General features: G+C 38.4%; 2 protein-coding genes across 2 annotated transcripts in view; one reads left to right on the top strand and one right to left on the bottom strand.

Moving 5' to 3' along the window:
* basp1 (brain abundant, membrane attached signal protein 1) overlaps positions 1-7,142 on the bottom strand; it is a 54,090-nt gene extending 46,948 nt beyond the window's left edge. Inside the window, exon 1 of the mRNA XM_088918479.1 lies at positions 6,561-7,142. The gene's annotated coding sequence lies outside the window, so the exon portion shown is untranslated. The remainder of the gene's footprint in view (positions 1-6,560) is intronic.
* A 5,181-nt stretch (positions 7,143-12,323) lies between these two features.
* myo10 (myosin X) overlaps positions 12,324-27,264 on the top strand; it is a 138,807-nt gene continuing 123,866 nt past the window's right edge. Inside the window, exon 1 of the mRNA XM_088918476.1 lies at positions 12,324-12,410. Within this exon, the coding sequence (XP_088774602.1) occupies positions 12,333-12,410 (78 nt within the window). The 5' untranslated portion in view covers positions 12,324-12,332. The remainder of the gene's footprint in view (positions 12,411-27,264) is intronic.

Raw genomic sequence — 27,264 nt, 5'->3', positions numbered from 1 at the left:
TCAAACCCTAAATTTGTTTCACACAGGTCTAAAATATGACTCCCAATATTTTAAAATTCAAAGGTATCTATCAATATTCCAGAAATACAAAAAAACGTTTCCTTGTGAAAATGCCAACTGTTTCTCTATTAGAATTTTATTGGACTTTAAGACAAAATGACAAGGAGTCGACCAAAAGCTTGATTCTAAAATGTCAGTGTTGATAATGTTTGACACTGAACAACAAAAACATCTTGTATAAATCAATGAGTTGCAGACTGCTCTGTGTCAGTCAGACAGGGCATGTCCTATATGGGAACAGCAAATTCCTTCTGAGGTTGAAATGAATGTTACTTATGAATTAGCCTCCTGGTATTTTATTCTGTTTAAATACAAACTAAACTGTTGAACCTACAGACCTGGCCAGTCATTTTAAAGCTGTATCTTTGCTTAATGGCTTAACTGAACAACGTACGACTGCTGGCGGAAAATCAATTCCAAAAAACGGTTTCTGCAAAACGGCCTGATAAAAATGTCATGTATTTTGATGACTGAGACACAGCACGTTAGGTCATTAGCACAAAGAAAAAAACAAGACAACAATCACCGCTGAACAAAATTGTTCACCAAAGCATCACAGAAGCCTCCTGTATTGCAGGGTAGCCTGGAAATTTTTGTGGGAAAATTCCTCAGAACGCCTCCTCCAGACCAGCACACATCCACTGGATGAAAACTGACAGAACTGGGACTCATCAAAAAATGTGGCAGTGGCCCAAAATTTGCAGGGCTGCTGCAGCAGCATTTGCAAAGCTCTTTGCTTTTGTTGGACAATGATACCAGTGGAAAGATTTGCTTCGCGTTTGGCAGCTCTTCCCTCATAGTCCATGTTGCAAAGATAACGTTTCACCATCAAGACGGACAGTTAGCCTGCTCTCTATTCCTGTGTGTGCTGGTTTCAGGTCAACTCAATGCCAACTGTATTGTCTCCTAGAACTCACCCACAGGAATGGGTAGGAATGAGCAGAGGTTTCTGGAAGGATTTAGCATGGAATTGTTACCATTTCATTTTTCCACTCTTCCTAATACAACACTTATCCATCCATCCATTTTCTAACTGCTTCATCCAATTCAGGGTTGCGGTTGAGCCGGGGCCTATCCCAGCAAGCAACAGGCACAAAACAGGATACACCATTGATAGGATGCCAGTCCACTGTGGGGCACACCTAGACACACATACTCATACCAGGTCCAGTTTTCCCAGAAGTCTATTAACCTACCAGTATGTCTTTGGGCTGTGGGAGGAATCCTTCATACTGGATACATAGGGAGGACATATACACTCCACAGATAGCACCCCTGGTCTAGAATTGAACCCAGGGCTCCAGCGCTGTAAGGCAGCAATGCTGCTGTACAATTCTACAATACTTATAACAGCCACAATTTCTTGTATTAGGAACACACCCTTCCACCTGATGCAGCTTAAATAGACAATGTGCATGTTAGACATTAATGTACAGTACATTTCACAAGTATAATCACTTAGTTCGTTTTTGTCTAGAGCCACTTGATCTATGGAGGGTTGGGGCCCTTTGCCTGTCATATCCTGGCACTATGCAGGACTACTCTCTAGATAGGGGGTTACCCCATCAAGGTGCACAGACCAGCACAATTTAGAGACTCCAAATTAAACAAACCAGTACGTCTCTAGACGTTAGGAAAAAACTCATCAAACCAATGGAGTCCAAAGAGACTGACCACAGAAGGAGTAAGGAGTTTGTATGTCCTCTGAGACAGCAGGACAAACCACCACAGCACTAAACAACCCAGTTGGGAATCTATAACAGTAAGATAAGCAGTACAGTTCAAACATTTTGTATGAGAATTCAGAAATTTTCCATATGTCCAGGTTTGAAATGGGTGATGACAATGAGACGAGTTCATATTTTCCTAGCCGTTTTAAACTCCACACAAAGAGGATACAGTTCACCGATCATTTTGTTTGACACTGTTACAGTATCGTAACACCCCCCTTCAGAGCTTGAATCCATTGCAAACTTGGAATGGTTAACCACATGACCCACCTTTTAGCACAGCAGAGTGCTCAACTGCAATGCAGCTCTGGGCAGCTGGGAGATGCAGGAGACAGCAGATAGAATGCCTGACTCAAAACTAACCACGCCTGTGACAATGACAGTAATTGGTTAAACGGTGAATTGTCCCACTTTCCACTTTGTACCATCCCAAGAGCAGAAAGCAACTGAACCGCTGCTCCAAGAGCAGAAAAAAAAATTCACTTTCAGCAGTCCCAAAATATCTTTCATAATCATTAAAAATGCACTAATGTGTTTGGACGCTGCTCTTGGTGCTACTGAGCTTTTTTAATGATTTAAATTATCTATCACAGAGTATTTGTTACGACTTCTTTCACCCTGCAAGCAGTTTCTGAATTGAATTCCTGCCTTGCATCCCCTTGGTTAAATGACTACCAAGTGTTCATTTCGTTATCAGTTTGAACGCCCATACTCCAGTTCTAACATCAACCCATGAGCTGCTGTATCTTTTCAGCTTGATGCCCACACCCTGCAGCACACATTCAACACACTGGTGTGATTTCATTAGCAGTGCTGTCCCTTCATTCTGTCTGTCAGCAACACATTCAGGCGTTGGCCGATGTAGGCAGGCAGTGGCTGAACTCATGTCATTCCAGTCGGCATCACTCTTGTGCGCAATACATCGGACTTTGGAGGACGTCGGAAGTTTTTTGGAGGATGGAGAGCTCAGCTTCGAAGAAACTGATGTTTCAGTTCTCCCAATGTTTGGTCCCAGGCAGTATTCACACCAAATTGAAATCCATATCAACTCCCGCTGTGTGTAATGGAAAAGCAAACATACATTGGCCTAGATATCCGTCACAGAGATTAAGAAGCAACACCTTGTTTTCTTTTCCATATTCTAAGGTTCTGCCATTATGTCCTACTTTAACAGGTTACAGTTAATTATTAGTTTATTTTTTATTTTTTTGGTTCCAGTTTTCACCACTCTTGGACAGTACTACATTGTGCGCCATTGTGATATAAAAGGCTAAATAAATTGTTTCAGTATCTCCATCCAAACATTGGGAAAAACTGACAAGGACATCATTCCAGGAGTCAAAATTAAGAAAATATCATCACTGGTTTCTCAACAGATCACACTGTATGTTCCATCTCGCTCAGTGTTATGTTGGGTTTACACTTGGCAATTACTGCTAGCAATGTAGCAATGCTTGCTGTCAATAATTGTTAGCTTATAACTGCCAGCAGTTATTTCAGATTTGCACTAGCCAATTTCTTTTTTACTGGCAATACTGCTACCAATTTCATGCCAATTCCAAATTTTTGTTAATGGGCAAAAACAGTGGTTTACAGGACTGGAAAGACGAGGACCATTAAAGCTCAATAACATACAGTACATAAATATGGGTAATTGCTTACCAGCCAGTGTTACTAGTAATTATTGCTCTGTGCAAACCCCCTCTGCTTTCCAGTTTTTATCATTTCAAACTTGCCAGTCCATTTTAGAAGCTTTTCACAGAACCAGCAATAATTCCCCTTACAAAAACTTGCAGACACAGCAAATTCACACATTAATCTTGGGGGATATCGACGGACGTGGGATTCTACATCACAGAATCTACTGTACACATGTGGTATTACAGTTCAGCATTCAAGCAGCTGATCATTCGGATTAAAAAAACAGAAGGGAACTTGGATAGGAATTAATACAGCATCTGCAATTCTGTACATGTCAAAGGCATAGGAAATCTCCCCCTCACACAGTATGTACACATGTAGGACTGTAGAGGCCCCAGTGAGTCAAATGAATATTTTTGTGGATAATGTATTTCAACTTCACTTTCCAACATTAGGTTTACCATGGCAAATCTACACAGTGCATTACACTCTGCCCATGGTTTCACCAAACATTTACTCAGATGTGCCACAACTTCTATTGATCTGGATCTATTGATCTTCATCATATATGTTCTCATCATGTATACTGTATATTGTATATCACAACTTCTCTTGTCTCCTACACTTAACTGCACTCTTACAACATGAGAGGAAGCTCTTGTCATGTGGAGAAAACTAACCTTTGGAGGTGGACATCATTACCAGTTCATGTAGTTGCGCAATCTTTAAATAGCTCTTTTTTTCATTGTATGTACTGTATAACACTGTATATGGGCAAAGCACCAGATGTTTTGCCTCTTAAAAAAAAATCAGAAAGAACTTTAAACTCAGTTGGCCTGCATTTCCCTAATTGCTGATTGATCTGATTGTGTTTTAATGTTGCGAAAATAGAAAAGTGTTTTTCTTTTCATTGTTCACCCCACAGGAATGTTCAATTGGAGCCAAGCACCCTTCTGTTTCTGTAACACATTGTAGCAATGAAAAAGGTACAGTATGTAACCACTGAATACCTCAACAAATCGGTCTCGAAGCAGCTCAGTTAACCACATTTCTAACAAAAAGTGAGTAAATAAAAACAAGATAGTAATGGGAGCAGCTTTTGGCTACATGTAAATATGCTAAAATCTAGTGTAACCATAGACTGCTCTGCATTAAAATAACAGGATTAGACTAACAATGTTGTTTACTGTGATCTACCACAAGGCTTTCCAGCCTTTCTGACCCATGGTCTGCTGGTTTTTGATTCAGCTGAGTGCCTGTTTTTTTAATTAAACTACACATTTAACTAAACATTTACTGATTGTACATTTATGAGAGATGTCAATATACGTACAACATTCATATTGTGAAAACTTTCCTTCTCGTCTTTTTCAGAATTTTCAGGGCAGAGAGAGCAAATAAATTTTAATCATATTATAAGTCCAATTAAGCAACTGAAAGTACAGGTGGGTTGACAACCAACAGATACAGTAGGTTACCAGGACCCAGAGTCTGGAGCACTGTTGGGGCTAAACGATCTGATGTTCATCGCAAATTTCAATCCTAAATTTTATAAAAAGAAACAATATTTTGGTTAAATTTACTGTTGACAAATTGCGATCCTAGGCGTTATAAAAAATAAAACCAAAGCGATGCAAATCCACAGGGAAAGTATAACAAACGATAAAACAACATTCATATCTATGGTGTTCATATGTGAAAAAACGTGGAAAAAAATTCACACGCACAAAACGTGTATGTGTGGTTTCTTCCGAGCCTCACCACGCCATTACGCAGACGTGTCTAGCTGCCTCAGTCACATATGTGTAACCTGCTGTATCTTGGATGATAAAAGCTACGTCGTCTACAGCCTAACCGCAAGCAAGACAAAGATGTAGAGATGCGTAGCACGCCATGGATTTACAAAGTAAGCATTCGTGTCAAGAAAAGACTGTCGTCTCACTGGATCGCAAATGAAGCAACAGTCAATTGATAAGGGAGAAGAAAATCAATCTTTTATCCACACCCTGCTTGCAATGCGCATGTGCTTCCTTAAACAAAGGACCATAACAATTACTAAACTGGGTTCATTCATTCTCAATACAGACGCGATGTAAAAAGACGTCTTGTATTGTATATAACGTTATCGACAAAGACATCACACACAGACGCATCAGCATCACTTCATGGGATCTGCAGTAAATGCTGTCCGTGCCGGGGTTTAGACACTGTTTAAATCAGAGTGAAAGCCACGCCAGTGCCACTTCCATCTGTGCAAAATCAAGACACGGTTTCCAATCGACCATTTCAATCGCTGCAGGCGCGGACTATATCGAGAATTCCTCAATACATTTCCCAGAGCGACGAAGGATTCGACGATCTGTTAAGACCCAACCCGACACCGACGACGGTCTTCCTTTGTCTTTTGCGAAAATGAAATGTTTTAGGTACATTATGGTCTATTATCGCTTAAGCAGTGCAGCCAGATGTGTCGGCACACACCCCCAAATACAGACAAGAAGGAGGGTGGGGGGATGAAATGTCTTATTAGAAAAGCATTACGGTTTTTATAACCTATGATTTCCTTGTGGAAAAAAAAAACGTGACATCTTTATATTTTGTTAATCTACCGTACTCAAGCAAGAGCTTCACATCTTTTTTTCCCCCTTTTTAAACTAATTTAAGTACAAAGTGGGTTTTTTTCTGGTGATAAGGATTATCCCAATGAAAGGATCCCCAAATTAAAAAAAAACACAAAATACTATTAAACACTAAAATACGCAATACCAAATCAAAATCAACAGCTATTTTTAATCAGTAATCAACCCCTTTTTCCCCCAAAAAAACGTTTTATCGTCAAAACCAGGATGTCAAATTCACTTAATTGGCAAATAAAGTCATTCACCACAACAACAAAATAAAAATACTAAAAAAAAAAACAATTTCTTATGACTGCTTTGATAATAAATCTTATTCAGTTTTTCCTTCCCTTCTTTTGCATATGAAATACACCCCCTCCCCTCCAGTTTATTGCTAAATTGGACTGTATACATTACAGCTGGGTTAATCAACGGAGATGGTACACATGCAAAGTGAATCTACCAAAAAAATACATCAAATAACATCAGCAACCATTTTATAAACTCTTACCGTTCTTCGCAGTTAAGTTCTAAAGGGCTCCCCGCTGAAGAGTCGGTGGTTATATATTTTTTTTTCAGCGGCGGTGTCTCTGCGCTCGGTAGCTGTGCCTATTAGGGTAGTGCTCTGCACGTCGGTCTCTGCATTTCTCCCTCTCTCGCACGCTCTCTGGCTGGGGGCAGTTCAAATCCTCCCCACCAGCGCAGTACGGGGAGGCAGAGGGCGCTGTAGCACAATCGAGTTCGACAGGATGCGATTTGTGAACGCGGCGCACCCGTGAAAAAATAATTGGGAAAAGGGCTATTTGGTGCCAGTGTGGGTTTTTTTTTTTTACTACGGGCGGTGACAGTTTAATAATGTGCTTGCATCGCATTACTTTAGATAAGGGATGGCGCTAGCTAACGTCCAGTTATTCACCGAGAGAGGAAGAAAAAAAACTTCACCACTCTACAGTACATCCAGCATTAGACTTAACATTTTAGGTCAGCAACGGTTGGCTCTATCGTTTTCCCCAGTTCCGTGCATGGTTTTACCTTGAGAGTATACATTTTTGCGCGGGTGCTTTGATAATCATCATATTCTGCGTTAGATCACACAGACAGACAGTGGCTTAATGTACAGAAATGCTGTATATATTTGGCAGCAGCGCACTGCCTCAGAATTAATACATTTTTTCGGTTCACAGTCTGATGCAGAATATGTAGACTTTGGGCGCCCCCTGTCGACGATAATGCATTTTCATAATACTGTGCTTTTTGCTTTTATAAGCACCGATCCTGACAAGCGCTTGTTAAGTTTAGCTGACGCGTTTGTCCAAGGCAGGCAGCTTACGTAGAATGATCACACAGCTGTACAGCAAAGCCAGCGTCAGGATTTCACACGTAACTAAGGCACACAGCGCAATGACTAGAGCAAGAGACACATCAAAGGCGGGTGAATGAGAAATGCAGTGCGATAAAAAGTGTAGAATGGGAAATACAGCAGATGAAGAGCAAGTTAATATGTTTAAGCAGCAAAAAAAAACGAAAAGAAGATCACGGTTTATGAGGCCACGTGTAATAGGAAAGAGGCTTTCTGATAACGGGGTCACAGTCGATGACCACATGTTGAGGCGTGTCATCATTATTATAGTTATCATCTTAAACATGAACAGTCTTATATCAAGTTCTGTTTTAGCACAGTTCTTTCCAGCACAAATGGTCACAGGCTAATCTCTGGGGATCGGGACGCATACTGTACTGTATGTATTAGTGCTTTATTTCTGAAAATAAATGTGAAGCATTTTTGGATGCGAAAGTCGTCAGAGAGTAAAAACCGCAAGTTGCTGCTTGACTGGCTTATGTAAAAGGAAATGGGGGTAAAGTTTCTTAAAGACTGTGATCGCTGTTCCTGACATCTACTCATTAGTCATGCAGCATTACTGAATCTGTTCCTAAAATAGAGCCGCAGAGTGTTCCCATATGGAATTTCCAAGTGGTTCCTCAGTGAAAAATATTTGAAGAACTCTTCAGCCACCAGTTGGCCTACATTCCCTTTTTTATTTATTTTTTTTAAAGAAAAGACTCAATTTATGTACCCATTATTGTGCAGTATACCTGGGTCCACAGTATGGGTCATTACCATTCTGAAAAGCTACGGTTATTTGAATTGCAGGAAACCTTTAGTTCAAAAGCATGTTTCCAGGATTTCAACATAGTACTGAAATGTTCATCATTCCTATATTAATCCCTGCCACTTTACTAGTTGTGTGTAGCAGGATAAGTAATAACTACACCCAAATGCCGGCGGTTTTAAACGTCTGTTGTGTAAGGCCCAACCTTAAGGTTACCATTGACAAGAGACTGGAAGGGCTTGCGTTTTATTGGCCGGTATCTGACCCATTCTCCTTTTATGTCCAAAATGCACTTAAACTTAGGTTTAGATTGCATGGATGCCAGTGTAAGGGGCTGTAGGGCTGTGAGATGTTAGGACCCTGAGGAACCTTTGCTTATATTAATATAATGCAACTGATTGTGACATCAGATTTTCTATCTAATGCTTTTTCAGTGCCTGTTGTGATGGTTGGAAAGATGCAGTTTGTTCACATCGGTTTTGAATCAGTCCTCAGCCCCCTGTGCTTTGACTGTTCCTCTGCCTCTCTGTCCCTTACTGCTGTCTGAGATCTCAAAAACATAAAATGTCTCCTCCTAGAGGCTCTGATTCAAAAGCCATGCATTTGGATGCTAAATGAAGAATAAACATACAGAGCAGTTCCATTTTGTTCTGTTGTGTGAAGAAGAAAAGCCATTATAAATATTCTGCTGGTCTCTGAGGAGGCTGGGAGAAGAAAGCAGTAGCTGCAAAAATGGCTACGCTGCTCCTCTGGGAACAAGGATCAGTAGCTACACAGTGCATGTAGGAAGCTCAACCATGCTGCAGCAGGAGCTGAAATCTGAAGGCGACTTCAGCAGCCCCATGGTGAAAAGACAACAAAAGGCAAAAGGACAGGATCTTGGATGAAGATGTGGGAGCACTGAGCAGCCAGCCAGATAAGCGAAGTTCCCTGGCAGCAAGAAACCAACAAAGGCGGCAGTTCTTTTTAAAAACCCGCTACTTTCAGTAGGCCATCAGACAGAAAGCCTTAGCAAGGCAGCCAGTCTTTTCATCTTCTGCCCAAGTATGCTCAGATCCACAAGACAGCAGCAAATGCAAACACAAAGCTTTTTCCGTGCTTTTGTATAAAAAGGCGTACACACAGCACGAAGCACGCTTTCATTCCAGAGACAGAAGCATGTAAAATGTTTAAATAAACATATTTTCAGACTGGACCCCCAAGTGATACCGTCAAGTGTCACGTTTGTGATTTGTGTTTCTGGCGTGGCATTTATATTTCATCCTCCATCTGTTCTCAGATTTTACGCTTTGTGGGTTAACAAAGGCTTGACACGGTTTAGGCATTTAAAGCAGGAATAGCCCCTAGTAGATGGGTACAAGCTGTGTGAACAAAATGAACAAGAGTCGATTGCACATCCAGCATCCACTTTTATGTAGCAAAGGGTACTTTTTATCCAAAACATTTCTTAAAAGATCTTAGTGATCTGCCACCATGTCAGCGATGTGTTCCACAGCCACATCACTCTTTCTGAAAGACTAACAGATGACGGATACCAACTGGGCCAATACTGACATGCCCTATGGACACACATGTCCTTGATCAGTCTCAGCGTGTAATCTGAATAATATTTTATTGTGTGTATGCAGAAATTATATTTGAGAGCGGAAGCCCATGTGAATGAATCGATAAGTTGATAAAGTCAACAGAACAACCATAGTGATGATGATGTTTTTATTTTAAATTTCCCATCATAATTCAAAATGTAAAACATATATATTAGCTTGCTTTATAAAATGCTGCAGAAAATAAGAAAAACATTCTCTTATTTTATGCTCCCAAACCTCATTTGAGTGCACATGAAATTGGTTGTATGTACTGTATGCTGTTTTTTTCTTAATCTAATTCAGGAGAAAGGTCATCATTCAACACAATCATTTGGTAAACTTGTGTTCTCTTGCCTTTAGCTCTTAAGGCATCTGTCAAGTGCAAATATGTTGTGGCCACATTACTCCCCATCTGTAAAGCAGATGACAGTAAATTCTAAATCTGACTGCAAGGCCACTTGGGTCATGTCTTTACAAATCAGTATGTTTTCAAATAAATTAGAACAGATGGCAACACACCACCACAAGAAGCACAAGAAGCAAGAAAAAAAGGGCTTTTCTCAATTTAAGCAGATAGAGATTTTACGTCTTGGTGCGCTTACCAGATAATTGTGTGGCAGTTAATCTCCCTTCTATGTTTAATATTAGTTTTTAGAAAGATCCTGGGATATTGGCTTAAAGAACATGGATGGATAGCTTATTTCAGACTCCTATTACCCTTTCTGACAAGACTTTTCACTGCTAATCCTGAAGACGTCCATTATGTTGACTTTGTCTTTCTCAGTACCTTTGAGGGTTTTGAATATTGGAATCAAGTCTCCTCCTAGGCTTTTCAGCCATAGTGAAAACAGCGCAACACAGAATAATCACAGAAATACTCTTTCTTAATTTTCCATTCTCGTCTTGACAGTAATATTGAGCAGACTGTGAAGATATCTCACGACAGTGCTGTAAGAAAATATTACAAGGAAGTAATGAACGCTCCTGGTTCTGTGGCAGTGGCATGGGGAACGACTGGCTGGAGATGACTTTACAGACTACAGTGGGGCTGCTGGTCACGAAGCAGGTGAATTAGCTAGGAAGACAGAGATAGAGCAGATATTCTGTGGACTCAGGGGAAGGAAAAGAGAGAAAGCTGGGATTCTCCCATGGTATTATAAAGGGAAGAGGCTGGAAAGTGTGAATCTGGAGTAAAAGGGGTCAGGTTATGGGGAAAACGCTGGGGTGTGTGTGGATCACTGGAATATTACTATAGTGTGCCGGGAGCTTGTAGCTCATGTGGTAATGACCATAGCCGGAAAGAAATGTGCAAGTGTACTGTAATTGCCTTACCTTGGAAACTCAAAATGAGAGCATAAGAAAATACTTGTCTCTTTTTGTTCTGTGAGTTTGTAGAAAATACTGCATAAAGGTGTATATAACAAGCAATTAAAAGGAGAACAGATCATATAACTATTGTTAACTAAGTCATAACACTACAAAATATATTTGTAAAAAAATACTCAATGCAACACAAATCATAGCAACTGCAGCAATAACATGAATACAAGTGTCTATTTTTGCAGCTACCATATACACACATCAGTATTATTTATGTGACACAATTTTCATGAAACAAGCTGCAATCTAAAAGGTTTGGGGCCCCAAAATGTATAATGATTTCTTGCAAGTACTTCTGCAGGTTCCCCTGTGAAATCCTTCATTATGCCTGGGGAATCTCCATGTACAGGAACGGTGATGGATTTTAGTCCTTTTTTTCTAATAAATTATTTTCAGGATCCCTTTGATTTTTTCTTATTTCATCGTGCTGGGTAGCTAGAATCCTAAAAGCAATTGCATTTCTTTTTTGCAACTTAATTGGATCCAAATTACTTATTTTAATATTGCGTTCTTTCCTCTTTTGAACTATTCTTTTTGAAAACATTCCACTGTTTCCTCTAGGTGGCGCTTTAACCCCGCCGTCTGTTCAAATGTCTCCTTCTTGCCTGATCTGGATGAGTATACTGTAATTCTTTCAACTTCGTGGCATCGCTTTCCAAACTGTTAATTGCGGTTAGGATATTTTCTTTGGTCAGGATACGTTGTGTTTTTGCTTAATTAAAGAACTTTACTTTTTTCTTGGCACTATAATTTAAAATAAGCGGTGCAGTTTCATGTGATTTAAACTCATCATGCATATTTTTAGTGGCATGCTAAGCATTTATTTTTGGGGTATTGTGCTAATCATTAAGGATTACACTATATAGACTATTTCAGTGTCCCCGGAATTAAATCCTAATGCAACATTCTATTGTGTTTAAAAGATTAACTGAACCTCAAAATAAATAAACATGTATTTAAGTTTGAAAAAATAAAACCTGCTGAAATTCAGCAGCCTCTTAACTTGAAAGGTGGTGCACTAAATGTAAAATCCTAGTAATTTCCTGGTTTGTCTTCGGACCTATTGGTCAACTCACCTGGCGTAGCAATCTGACTCATCAAGGTATTACATACCGCTCCTGTAACGCTAACAGTCTTGACAGGAAGCACCGAATTTCTAGCGTTTCTAACATATATCAGAATTACATGGGTTAAACATCTCCGAATATGGATATTGTGAGTCTTTTATCAAACAAAGCGAAATATAAAAACCACGATGGAAAGTTTTTAATGGACATTCTTCAGGTAGGAACAGTTGTTGGGAAAATGAATATTTTGCATGCATTAGGAAGTAACCGATCGATTAAATCGAATTGTTACATAATGTAGAAGTTCAAATATATAACATAAAACAACATTAAAGGACTGCTTTGAGGTACGCCATGTTTTCAGTTTATTTGAATAAGATTTAAATAAATGTAGTACCTCAGGTAGGAAGACTGCTTTCCCAAAGTTACAGTCTTACATCCGAATGTGGAAATCTAAGTATATTAACCACGAGTTAAGTCACATTTCAAGGTTAATTTAATGTGATTAAGAACTAGACCCTTCAATATCCCAAGAAAAGTATACTATCCGATTTGCTGTTGTGAGGAGAAACTTTGTCAATCGTATTTTTGTAAAGTCTTGCAATTCAAAACGCGAGAGAAGTACCGCTGGTTCCTCTGAAGCTTTATGATAATAAGCAATCCTTTTGGGTGGTTTTGGTTAAGTTTGATGTTCTGCTCAAATTAATTGGACTGCAAAACATTCACACTGAATTCACACTTAATTGTTCTACATTGGAGATGAAGCCTTCGGTTTAAATCAAATTCCTGGAATTTTGCAAGCAACTTTCTGGTCATTTGTTTCAGCTACCGTAATCATTTCCTAAAAAAGATGTGTGGAGAATAACCCTTTCCTTAGTTCATTCTCTTCTGTTAGGTTCTCTGTGGTCTCGAAGGGAACGGCTACTTACTGTATGAACAATACAAACTAGATTCACATAGAAGCGCCTACTGTCGCCTGCTTCTCAGCCAAACCAACCGCGATACTGTATTGAGCGCCCTTGTCCCCACGCTTGTATCTTAGTACTTTTTAGAGGTTTCTCAAAAAAGTTTAAGGTTTCAAATCCATAAAACTGTAAATGGAACACAATTCTTAATCCGTAACCACATTTTTTCTGATATTATTTTCATTTAAATGGGAGTGTAATTAAATTAATCGAATACATTGATTACTAACAATTATTATGAATGGGTTATGAATGGCTCCCTACACCGCTAAAACAACAAAAACTAACCTCGGAGAACTATGAAATAACTGCGATGTGTTGTTGTTTTTTTTGGTGTGTGTGGTCATAAAAGATTTGGATTTCATTATTTTGTTTCCAAAAGAGTTCTTTGTTCCCATTTTTTAGAAAAAAAACAATTTTATAAAATTATAATATTCACTGACATCTGTAGGACACAGAAAAACGTGGCCTTTGCAGTTCAAAGTTTCCACAGCGTTTGCCGTCAAGAACACATCTTATAAGTGTGGTAACTCTGGTCTTGCACTGCCATATCCAGCGGTCAGACTCGTTTTGTTCATTCCAAGGCTTGAAACACATGCGAGTTTTAAACAGTTTACTCCATTACTTGGTTCATTTAAATCAGAAACGGCTAACTGTTGTCGAGGCCGGATTAACCCGCGTTGTGGGACCTACTGTAGGCGTTGTTGACACCCACTCGAATAAACACGTATTTAAACCCCTACAATATGTAAATACCAGACTGTTTGCCTAAAAAGCTAATTACACCGCATTTAGAAATAGTTAATTTTGTGCTTTAAGTTATTATACCTTACGTTTACTTAACTAAGTTTACAATATTCTTGCTAAACTTAACTAAGTTTACAATTCTAGTCTTTTTCACGTTTCATGCTCATGCAGTTTAAATAGTGAGGTTAATTAGGTAAATTGCAACGTAATCCATTTTAGTCTAATTCCTCGTAGACCTTGTTAAAGTTCAATCATGAACCATCACAGGTTACATAATACATTTCGACTATGAAAGCTTCTGAATGAAATTAAACAAATGCACAGACCTTACTTTTTTGTTGTATGTGACCAGTACCGAAAGTGATATTTACAGTAGGTATCCCAATGTGAGCATTGATGTACACTGTGAGTTTTTCTTTCTAGCTAGCTGCAATATCTAATAAACCAGAACTTGTGAACACCTTGGTCTTCTAATATTTTGAATTGAATTCACCAGAAATAGGACTGGTTAATACATACTGTAAATCTGAGTTAGTTCATTACAGCTTGCTGGCACAGAAAACCAATCTACTGTAGCTTGCTTTTCCATAATGTGCACGAAACCATTTTCAGATAAATATATAAAACAGATGTTTGAATAAAAAATAAATAAATTGAACAATTATCACATCTGAGAGGGCACCTCCTAAACGTCCGGACCCTATGAATATGCTTAGTTTGTCTATGCCTTAATCCAGCCCTGTTGAGAGCTAGCGGGTATTTTCATTCCAAATGATTTCTAAACTGCTGTTTAGAAATCAATGAGTTAAGGGTGACCTATAAAACCTGCTTGATTTTGGCTCTCTGGGACCAGGATCGGTCAATCCTGATGTATTGCAACACTTGTGCAAATGCTTTGCATTCCACATTTTCTCAACAGGAAGTGGTTGGGGTTTAAAGCAATTAAACCCATTGGTTTGATGTATTTCGGGCTAACACAGAGCAGACTGTTCTGCTCAGCTAGATGTGATCGGCTCTCTCTGTATCTGGCACCGTTTTTTAGATCCCACAAGGAAACAGTATATCCAAATTGTAAAATCATTGCAAAATTGCATGCAACATTTGATAATTCATAGCATGCACATTCCATCACATATTCACAAAATTCTCACTGAGGAAATATGTCATATACTGTATCATAAGAGTGCATTTTCTCTGCACAGAGTGTAGGCGCTTATCACCAACAATTTACATTCTTCTGGCTTTAACCTAACCAAAGGTAGTTTTTCTTGAGGTGGTTTTGCCTGTAAACTGGAATGTGCAAATTTGTTAGCTCATCTGAATCTGGGTATATGTTGTAGCTGGGTGCATGCACATTAGGGCCTAATTCATTACAGAATTATTATTTTTTTAGTTTTGCAAACTCTAAATAATTTAAAACAATTTAAAAACAATAGTCAAAATTTCTTGGAAGGTTGTTTCAGCTCAGTCTATGGTCTTGTTCCCAGGAGGAACATAATGATGGACTAAAGCTAGAAATGTTCTTCGATATAACCATCTAATATGAGTTTTGCAAGCCTACCAGTTGTCCTTCTTGCTAAGACCCTGAATATGTACGCTGTCTGCCACCTTAGCTCCAGGGAGACTCCAGGTCCCAGAGTCACACCTCGTTTGAGAATAATGTTTCTGAGAACAGAGTCTCCAACAGCCACCACATGTTGTTTCGTGAGATTTTGGTGTCACTGGTAGTTTTTTACGGTTTAGCCAGTGGTGCATCCCCCATTAACAATAGTATATAAAATTTTGTTTAACAGTAGTATATGAAATCCCACAACATCCATTCTGAGGCAAGCTTGAATCTCTATCAGCACTGACGAAGGTGATAAAAAAGCATCACAAAAACTTTAGAAGAACAAAGCAACAGGCAGTAATGGAATTCCCACTGATCTTTTGAGGCATGGTGGACAAGAATTAACACTGCACCTCGAGTTGTCACACTGTATCTGATATGGCCTCTTTGGAGAATGTGACATAGTTTTAAGAAATGTGCTTTTTTACGTTTCACCGTTTCGAATATACAGAACTCCACAAACAAATAGTTCGGCATGAAAATCCCATGTTTCCAAAATTAGGTTATTTCATCCCATTCACATATTGCGTTAACCAGAAAAATTGGTGTCTTGCACTGGAAAATAGCAGCCTCCAAAAACTGACTTTTTTGTGGCCTGTGGGTAGTCCGGGTTGGCTCTTCATTTTTAGAGAGATAGAAGACTTTTAGTGGGATGGCATCTGCCACAGTTGTTAGGAGGCCATTGGGAGGTATTTAAATATGGACTGGAACACATCTGCAGATTTATTCCACATGTCCTTACATTGTGATGCAGCGATTAAGTTTCCTTGTGCTAAGCAGTCCTGGTCATAAACACAAGCTGGAGGAACAGCAGAACGGTGACAAAGACATGCCCGTCAAGGTGCTGTCGTAGCATAAGCACAGTGGCCTGCTTTCCTGTTATGGGCTTTCTAAAACCATTGTACTGATATTGATTACAGTAACAAAAGTCATATTATTGACGCTCAAACAGTGTATAACTATTGTCGGTTGTTCGATCATCATAACAATAATAGTTCTGGGGAGGATTATATAACAAATAGTTGCTTGAGCATCGAAGCTTTGATACCCTTTTTTGTCTGTTGTGTGCGTTAGAAGCCATGGATATGAAAGGAGTCATTTTACTGTAGGAAGACCAGTGTCTCTACTCTTTAAGTTTACACTTTGACAGTAGACTGTCATCCACCTTTACTGCAGAATTTGTAATATACAGTCATTTGTATTTAAATGTTTTTGTTTCTTCTTCAGAACAGGAAGAAACAATATGATCGAAAGGGGAGTTAATTGTTTACAGTTTATCAACAGAATAAATACCTCTCTCTTTATTGAAAATGTGTTTTTAATTTGGTGTAACATTTCTTATCCCATTAGCTCATTTTAAATTGTCCTATATTGTTTTGTATTCCATGCAAATTCACTAAATGCAGAATATCACATGGTTTTGCTACAGAGAAGTGGTTTTGTTCTTTTTGTAAAAGTTCATTTTCTGCTACAGAGAAGTGTTTTTCTTTGTTGTTCTATAGTACTTTAACAGAAATGGTTCCTAAGCATTACATCCCAAAAAAGCAAAATGTAACATAAGCCAAAGAAACACTTTATTTGAGTGAAACAGTGCTATTATTTCTAATTATAGATCTTCTGAATTTTTCTTCTGTTTGTGGCAACAAGAAAAGGAAATTGCTTCAGAGGGTTTTATAACAATTGCTGATATGGACTGGAGGAATTTGGGAAGAGGAAAGGCAAACCCTTATCTCGAATCTTAGGTGAAGCCTAAATGGTTTAGGAAATGTTTGTTTTCCTCTTCCTGTTGATGCTAAAACTTAAAGCTTGGCCAGGTCCTATGTGTCAAAGAGACTCAATCTCAGAAGCTGGCCTAAATAAAAGCCCTTAGACAGCACTATTGCTGCTTAAGTTGCCAGCATCTCATTTCAGTTCCGATCTTGGCAGCTCTTATTCCTGTATGGTTTCATAAATGCATACCACTACTTTATCACCACTGCGTCAAAACTACATATCCAGATATTATAAACAAACATTGGTTCATGCTTTCCATTTTTTATTTCATTTTTTCTCAAGATAAATGAAATGCTTTATTGTTTTTTTTATAGCTGCTGAAAAATACTTTTTTTGGTGATATCTATTTGCTTTCATCTTTACACTGTTTCTAATAGCCTTTTTCTAAACTTTATTTATTACAATGTGCAAATCTGTCCAGTACTGCAACATTTATGCATAAAACCTTCAATTTCTTCAGCTATTAATGTTACAATTGCTATTTTACATTTTAGTTGTACCATATTTACCAAGGTTTTGTTTAACATAAATTTATTTTTCCTATCATGACGTTTTTTTCAAACCTTTCTAAAGATAACCAGATGTTGCATGATTTTTGCCTGTGCATGTGATTTTGTTTAAAATTACATCTATCATTCAAAATGCCTTTGTAGACCAGTCACATTTTATATATTGGTCTTTCATTAAGAACTCTTACCTTATGGTTAGTAAAATCTGAAACTTTTCCACTACACGTGTTTTGTCAGGTTTAAAGTAGCGATTGACTTGGAGTGAGTCTCTGGGGATTATCGTGTTACAAGCTCCCCACAAATTTACTTCCAAGAGAATTTATTTTATCTTGTTAAAAATGAGCTATGCCCTGACCCCTACAAGGAATGAACAGCTTTCTGATATTGGGTGAATGAATGCCTGTCATATGATAATATGCTGAAGACAAAGTTACATCTCAGTAGTTCAAATTCCTAGAATTGTTATGTTATACACCAGCAATTTTAGTTGTTTGCTTAATGTATTATTTATTTTAATTAATGTATAATCATATTTATTTCTAATGCCAGGAGAGGATACTAAAATGACCTAATATTGTTGTTTAGTCAAGACCATATTATAATTTCACAGACAAAAAGCCACAAATGTTGTATTATTTTGAGTTGTAAACATGTTGCCTTTCATTAAAAATTAAGTAGACATCTTAAAATGGTTTAATGCAGTATGTATGTACTTAATCTTAACTTAAACACATAATGCATCATCTTATAAATTTGTAATATTTTCATGGAATGAATACTTATCATCCAGATGGTTTAATACTGTTATTGTAGTTAGGATTCTATTGGCAGCCACAATCGTCTTGATTACAAATAGTGTTAGGAATTCAACTTACACAAATGGAGTTTTTAAACAGCAACATGGGAGGAGGTCAAATTCTAATCTCACCCACTTGCACTCTCCTACAGTCTGTATAAATATTTCACCTCCTGATCACCACTTTACACACCTTTGTCTCACCCCTCCTTCCATCCCATCTTCACTATTACTGTACGACTCCCTGGCTCATTCCTCACAAACTGAGAGGGGGTCCTGTCAGCTTCATCCTTATGGTCAGGTTGCCATTGTCTCAGCCTGATTAGTTACGCCAAACAAACTTTCAATACGTTATCTCAACAAACTTTGTCAATACATAAATTAGGATTCGACTGAACTACTAAACTTTTAAGGAAGTAGGTTCCTTCACTATCCTTCTATAGAGTATTACACTGTCACAGATCCAGGTGCTCATCATAGTAATGCAGAATCACTCTGTGATAAAATGTTAATTTATATTATTAGTTTATACATTTTGATTCTGCAGAAGGTTCAGACAAAGTCATGATACTAAGCACGTATGAGAGCATGCATCAGGTTCCTTGTAAAACCAGAGTTGCAGTCATCCATTTCAGCTTTCTCTACTGAGATTTAACGTTGTCATAACCCTGTGGGAGGAATGGTGAGAAAATAACTTCATGTCCCATCACCACACACAAACGTCTTAAAACAGGTGGGCTCAGATCTGTACTCATTGTAACTCTTATTGTGAAGTACAGGTTGAAATCACTTCTAGTGTAATTATAACTTCTTCTTCAGACATACTGCCTTTACCTTCCAACATATTAGTTGTAGAGACTAGCACAGCTTCCATTAATGTTCTGCTGTGAAGAGATCAGCTCTCTCTTTTGCCATGGTTTGTAAATCGTGTGTAGTAGTGTCCTCTGGCAAAGGCAGATCTCCTTTTCAATAAAGCACAATCATTTACTTTACCACGATTTGAGGTGATATAAATGAGTGGAGATCTGTACTAGAACCACTTCTCTTCCTAATTTATATCAATGATCTAGTTTCTGGTATACTTAGTAAAGTATCAACACCAATAAGAAAACAGGAAGATTGGCATCCTCCGTAAAAGTAAATCAAATGATCTCATTTAGAATATTGCCCTCAATTAAATGAGATCTCATTCAGAATATTGACCTCAATTTTGAACATTTAGACCTCATTTACACATTTGTTCACCATGTTACAAAAAAGACAGTGCTGAGTAAGTCAGGATCAGCAACCAGATACATTCCTGAGATGAAAGGATTGCCTTCTAAACGACAGGAACCTTTTTAGTCATGCACAAAGTCCTACAAGAGCACCTGATTAGAGTATTCAGAATCCTCAAGGGCACTGATCAGATCAAACCAGCAGACTTCTTCAGAATGAACACTGAGAACACAAGCAGAGGACGCTAGTGGGAACTACAAGAAAGGACATTTAAAACTGAGAACAGGAGACTCGTCTATGTACAAAAGGTTGTGGGAAGACACCCAGTTCTGCTGTCAAAGCTGAAACCCTGGCTTCTTTCAAGAAAATGCTGGATGAGATCCATAGCTCAATTAGTTATAAGTGATAAAAACAGACTACAGTGGTCGAATGGCCTTGTCTTATTTGTAACCAGTCTTATATTTTTTAAGATATGAGCCTAAGGAAAATGTCTGCATGTTGTTTAGAATTAAAGGAATGCAGCGTTCTATAAAACCAGAATTTGTACATCTTGAAAGACACTGGGATTGCTGGTTTAACCAAGCTAAGATCAAATTTGTACTCATAGCACCACAGACCACCATAGGCCACCTTGATTTGTTCTCACAACATGTCTTTCCATAATTAGTCTGGGCAGAAAATCCTGGTTTGGAACTTAAGCTCTTATCGGACATAAATCTTGATTGGATCCATACTGCTGGGTACTGGATTTCATGTGGCTCCGTTTGTTTTGAGCAGTGAGGGAGAAATTAAAGTGAACAAACCTCCTCATTCACAATGCTCGGTTGCTCATTAGTAAAAGCTTCAAGTATAAAGTAACCGACTGTGTGTAAATAAGAGATGACATGTGACATCTGTTGCTCTGCAGAAGCTGATCATGGGCCTGCCATATGTTAGCCTTATCTTGCAAAGGCCCTCAGCAACCGGTTCGCTACAGCCTCATTGTTGAGTGGCTAGGGAATGTGGTTCCTGAACTGTACCTGCCATTCTGTCCTTGTAAATGTGCTTGCTGTCCTTCATCATGTGTTTAACATGTGTTAATCAAATACACATAATGTTAGGCCATCTGAATGGTTAAACCAACGAGGCACAAGACTGCCCTTTCAGCACAATTTTCTTAAAAACACAATGCAAAATTTCCATTTGGTTTAATGTTTTAATGTTTTTTTTTATTTAAAGTATTCCAGTACAGATATTCTACATGAAATCATTAAAAAGGGTAGTTTTTGTTCTAACCTTTTTTTTATTTTATTAAAAAACGGTCTTTCATGTTTACCTTTTGGGGAAGTAGTAACAGTGTATGCAGTATACGGTATTACTAATGGATGACACCCTGCTCATGACATACAGCACAAACCTTTCCATGACCATTTCTTCATCTATAACTGTAAGGTGTCCTTTGAACACTCACAAATATACTACTATATATCCTATATAAAATGAAAAGAAAGACTGCAAAAAGTAAAGGAAATGTTCTTATAGTGTACATTATTCTGCCTCTGTCATGAGTCATTCATTCTGGTATTGCAACATATGAGATGCTGATGCATTCCCGTCTTTGTTTATCCGAAACACAAAAAGCTCTGGTAGCCTGGGAGTTGTTCCATTGGTGCGAGTGTTCTCGCAAAATAAAAGTAACGTTTTCCGCAAATTCACTAAGAACTTGTCATTCATTTACTTGAAGAAGTCCATTCATTGTTCAGCTGTCAGCACCTTTACAGTGAATCACATTCTCAAAGACAATGGAGATGTCTTAACAAAGTCTCTCAAGAGCTGATCAGCAGGTTCATTGCTTGTCTGAAGGGGGAATCTGTTAGATGTAATACTCTTCCAGAACTCCATTGCAATGGGTATTTTCCACATTTCCCTAAGTTGGTATTCAATTCAACTAGGCAAGGGACACATGAGATAAGATAAACAATGCCAATAGTGATTCAAAGGCATTTCTGCCTTAGCAATCAGTTGTGGGGATTTAGCACAAATAAACATCAGCTTTAGATCTGGCGGCATGTGTATTGCTACTGCCAGTCAATCTTAATGTAAGGATGCTGTTACTTAAACAGACAAAAGTCCTCTGAAAGGTTGCAGATGGTCATTTTTGCCAGTTCTCCCACCTTCTCTTTTCCATAACTTAAACGCTTAAATGAACATAGTTAAACCATTTTACACTTAGCCGTGTTTTAAATTAAAATGTTCTACCCACCCAAACTTGGAATCACTGATTATGTGTCTTTCACCCATCTTACAGCTGCCACACTTGTAACCTTTCGCTCGGGACACATGGGCAGATTCCTCCAACCTGCTTGCCTTTGGGACGCTTGTTTATTAATCTGTCACAGCTATAGATGTTCTGTACCAAGGGTCCAGAACTGATTGGAGGAGAGGAAACGTCTCTTGTCTGCACCACCACAGACCTGTGAGCACCCAGGAGCTCACAGGTATTGCTGTGTCTGTCAAGAGAGCCCTATTCGACTAATCCCACCCCTTGGCCTCACTCCCTCACTTTGGGAATACCGGTCACTCGTAGCCAGTGACATGACTAGGCTCTGACACCTGTGTCAAACCTGGGACCAGGTATCCCAAACTTGGATCACGGTGCTCGTTCGAGCAAGCACCTTTACCATTTGAGACAATCAGTAGGCTTCCAGACCTTAAATGTGCACTATTTCTGCACAAGGCAAACGTGATCAATGAATATCAAGCTTTTAGCCAATTATTTCTTATGGAATGATATTTCCACATATTGCCTAATTGTGAATTGAATTTCAATGGAAGGGAAAATCTATATACATTAGGATTGACATTTGAACAATGGTTAATTCTTCTGAAAGTGCTTTCGATGGGAAGGTCTGGCATTTTGTAAAGCTAGTTTATTCCTGCTGGAGGATGTAGAATGTAAATTTGTAATGAGTATGTATAATTGGCCTGCTTGTCCCAAGTTTGTAGAGAATTATATTTTGGCATTATACTCAGCAAATTTTTAAGTTCAAAGATTTGAGCATTAGTTAATTTGAAAAGCCTCAAATAATTCAAAATATGGAAAAGCAGATTTAAGGCAAGGTTCAGCTTGACAATTTCTGTGGCTTGGATTCAGATAGATATTAAGTAAACATGACTTTCTACCACCAGTGTGAATCATTTTAAATAAAGTCCTGGATGTGTTTATTAGAATTGCCTGCTTTAAATATATATTTTTATCACTTTTTTCTCCCCTTAAAAGCTTAAGAATTAACATTGTTAAGCCTTTTACAGTTAGCTAAAACTTGATTTAAATAAAATTGATTATATCAAGACACTTGAATGTGTTTTATATGGTCTTTAAGAAAAACTTTCTACTCTCATGTGATGATATGACCAATTCTAAATAAGGCATCTGCGGTGAAACAAATTAATCACTTGCGATAGTTAGGGTGCAGGGATTTTTAAGCTTTTATAAGGGAAAAGATTGGAAACCTGTAGGAAATACACACCAATTTATTTGCTGTGTGTATACAGTGCTGTGTGGAATCCTCCTGCAGTCACACATTTACAAGATTGCTTGCTGAAATATAACCCCGTATGCTTGTTTAGAACCCCCATGCCTGCATCAAAGCATGCAAAAGTTTCTGTGTTGTTTGATTTTGAGTACATTCAAATGAGTGGTTTTCCTGACAGCCCCAGTTTCCTTCAGGTCCACCCATAGCATTTCAATAGGAATCGGGTTGTGGGATTGCAGAGGCCTCACCAGCACTTTGATATTCCTCCGAACAATGAATGTGCTGACCAGTCCACAGATTGTCAACAAGAAGATGGAGTATTTATTTAACTATTCAAATGTGAATATTTTTGTGTGATCCAGTGTTTATTCTTTTTTTTGTTTGTTTAAAAGCAAAATAAAGAAGAACAAAAAAATTACAACATACAATGTGTGTAGAGAGCAGAGTGACAATCTCTAATGGTCTAGTTATTAAAAGAATGTCTTGAAGGTCACAATCACAGACATAACCAGCAAGAAGGTTAGGGGTCCCAAACTGTGATGATCTAATATTACAAAGATTGTTTAACATTGGTCTATGACAACATATGTTCTCTTTCTTAATTCCACTGAATTGAGGATGACTTTCAAAGAAGGAAAGCTGTCTAATAAGGATTAAAATGCACAGTAAGTGCAATATGTTGTCATGGGATTTAAAGCTTTTGGACGGAGGTTTCATTCTGTTGTTCCTTGTTTAAATGCATTCCTTTGTTTTGTTTTGAAGTATTTTTCAAAGGCTTTTCAAATGAGAGATAACAGACATTTACTGTACTCACTCACATAGACTAGCTAAGGTACAGTATATTTTGAAACAGTGTGTACATTTTTGAGTATTTGAAAATGGTCATTTTTGCTTATGAGCCATATAGTCCAGATAGTTATACATGACTCACGGTATTATATGTGAGTCAATGCAAAGTGTATGAAAAAAGCTGTCGTAAACTGGAGATACTCAAGTGCTTTGTCCAGCATTTTTATCGTGGTAATGCCTTCACTAAACAGGCCACCAACCAATAACATTTGAACACATTAACCTCTTAAAGAACCTGATCTCTGTTTTAAATGCTGCAACATACTGCACCTCCACTTTATCTCCTAATTGGTATTGGTGCAGTAAAAGCAAATGCGTTAAAGGGAATCTGTGTGGCTCAAGGGGGAAATGGCAGGGGCAATCTCTTGACACTGTGAAGATAGTCATAATCTGTACAAGGCAGATGGGTCTGCCCAGGTCAGGGGGAATTACATGAGTACCCCCAGATTTGCTTTGAAAGCTAATTTGGAGAGCATGGGGTTAGCATGGTAGATTACAGAGGAAGTCCAGTACAGCATACAGTATGCAGTAGGCTGTGAGTGCCCCCACAGATCGGGTTTCAGTTTAAAACAAGAGATATTTGGTCTTGCCTGATGCATGAGTCTGCCTTGGTCTGCTGAAAACTAGAACAGTGTCAGAAGTTAGGGGTATTTACAACCCAGCGCCGTACAACCCCAAATTCTGAGAAGTGAAAACAGAACCTGGACTTTGGTGCAAGACATTGAATCCCCTGTCAGGAAGGATTGGGGCCTGTAAACTCAAACAGATACAAATCTCTAATGCCTGTAAGTCTATGAAGTGGAATTCAGCAGCAGGACAAATTTGGTATGTCAAATTTAAAAAGCATGGCTATTTTTCTTTAATTTCTGAATTTCGCTTATCACTTTTTCCAAATCATCTGTCAATAAGTAGTTCGTCACTGTATTGGGTCAAGAGCATAAAACTGCCAAGACTTCAACAACACCAGAGTCATGGTCAGGTCACCATTGTGCACACTGAAGTCCAATAGCAGAAAATAAGGAAGGAAGGCAAGAGCAGAGACTTCAGTTAGGCCCTAACCATCCTCGTTGCTGATAGTGGGTAAACTGTGAGCAGGGTTTGAAAATGAAGCCATCAGAATATGGAGTCCATAGGACTTCACAGCCATTTGGACAGCCAGCTTTTTGTTTGTTGAGTGGCATGGCTCAGTTGCAGGCCTACCGTTTGAGTTCAAAAGCTTCCTGTAGGATGACTGCCTGGCAGTGCATAGCTATGGCCCATGGAAAAGCTGCCAGTCTCGGTAGGGACGTGCCCTCCGGTCCCCTGAATCAGCTTTGGGGGCCACAAGGGTCCAATTATTCCATGTGCTGATGTTACTGAATTGTTTTGCTGTCTGTGCCAAAGACTTGAGGGAGAAGGAGGAGACTTTTGAAGGTTTTTTAGGAGAAGTTTAGTTTGGGGGAAAAGAAAATTTAATGGACACTTTTTTTTGCAGTTTTGGCACTGGAAATCTGAGCTCATTAAGGTTTAATAACATTTTGGACACGGACTGTACAGCCACTTCATTTCCTCAATTATTGATGAGATAAAAGCAACAGATCAGGTGAAGATTACTTGGGCGTCTGAGGGAAATTGCGAGGTCAATTGTGTTGTTTAGTAAAGGAGATAATCTTGCAAGGAATTTGGGCTACTAATGGTTCTACGTACCAGTCACAACATGGTATTTTTAAAGATTACCAAATGTTTTTTAAAGAGGAAGTAAGTTACATATGAAGGGCTGGGTATACTTGAGTCAGGCAGTATGGAGTTGATGCTGATGGCTACAAACAAGTGGCATACCCTCCTGTAGCTGTGGTTTATTTCTTTTAAGATGAAGTATACTGTGTAGCTTCCTAAAACATGAATTCATCCCAGGCTATGGATAACCTGGAATCTGCTGAAATCGTATCATAATAGTAATTTATAACCCAGCCCTGATAATTGTATCCTATAGAAAAAAAGTGTAAGTAAAATATGAAACTTTATAAAGGAGGGTAATATTTTCGATAAAAATAAATGTTATTAAAAAGTAATGTAATCTTTTTAAAAAGCATTGTATGTGGTCTTTTAGACATTTAACAGATTATGTTTACAAATTAAAATAATATAAATCCAATTTTCTTTGGAATTTTATTGTTGAGCTGTTGAATTATTTTCCCATTGTTATTATTCCTAACTTTAGCATAGATAGTAGGGTAAAGAAATATTATTAGCTACCTCTGGGATTTTTAACAGTTTCTTCTTATCTCAGCGTTTAGAAACTATATACCATATAACTATGGGAATGCGTGATTTAAATATATAATACAACAGCATGGGGCAAATTACAATAAGAAGATAAATACAATATATAGTTGCAAGGGATCAGGAAGAAGTTGGGTTGGGTTATGTTGGGACAAAAGTTGAGTCGCACTTTTGCTTCTAACAGGCGGAGCCAGGGAGGGGGCCGTCTGGTAGATTAGTTCAGCATTCAAATCGTCCTGGGTGGAGCTTTAACATGCACTAGTCTGGCTAGAGTTAGCTCACTATACAAAATACGAGTATTTGTGTATGGATGTGTTTAGTGTTGTGAGGCAGAAGTGCCGTAGGAAAACATTTTGCTCTCTTAAAGCCCAGTCGCTCTGTGAGATTTCGCTGACTAGTAAAGGGATCGTATAAACGTCCCGACTTTAAAACAAATAAAAGGACACATGGCATTTCTTGTAACCTCTGTAACAAAGGATTCTCTGTGGATGGGTTTCTGACTTTTTTTCTTCTCTTGAAGAATATTGTTAACTGGAGATATCTGAAATCTGAGACGCAAACCACTTCATTCATGTCTTACAGTAGGTGCTTGCATCTGTAGCACATGGTTCGTCAGGACATTGTGCAGACTGTAATCCTCTGGATTAATTAAGGAAAAGAAGTATGGATAATTTCTTTACAGAGGTGAGTGGCGTGTTGGCGGTAAGGACAGTTTTCGTTACTTGTTTATCCGTTATTCAGAGATTATATATTTGGCGAAATCATTCCTGTAGTGTCAAGCTAAATGCATGCATTTAATCATAATTTGCATGAATGAATGTTCTGCGA

The sequence above is a fragment of the Atractosteus spatula genome, chromosome 6 (genome assembly GCF_055471065.1).
Source record: "Atractosteus spatula isolate fAtrSpa1 chromosome 6, fAtrSpa1.hap1, whole genome shotgun sequence".
Classification (NCBI taxonomy): Eukaryota; Metazoa; Chordata; class Actinopteri; order Semionotiformes; family Lepisosteidae; genus Atractosteus; species Atractosteus spatula.
Note: the sequence above shows the minus strand (reverse complement) of the source record. Positions and strands in the feature narration are given on the sequence as shown.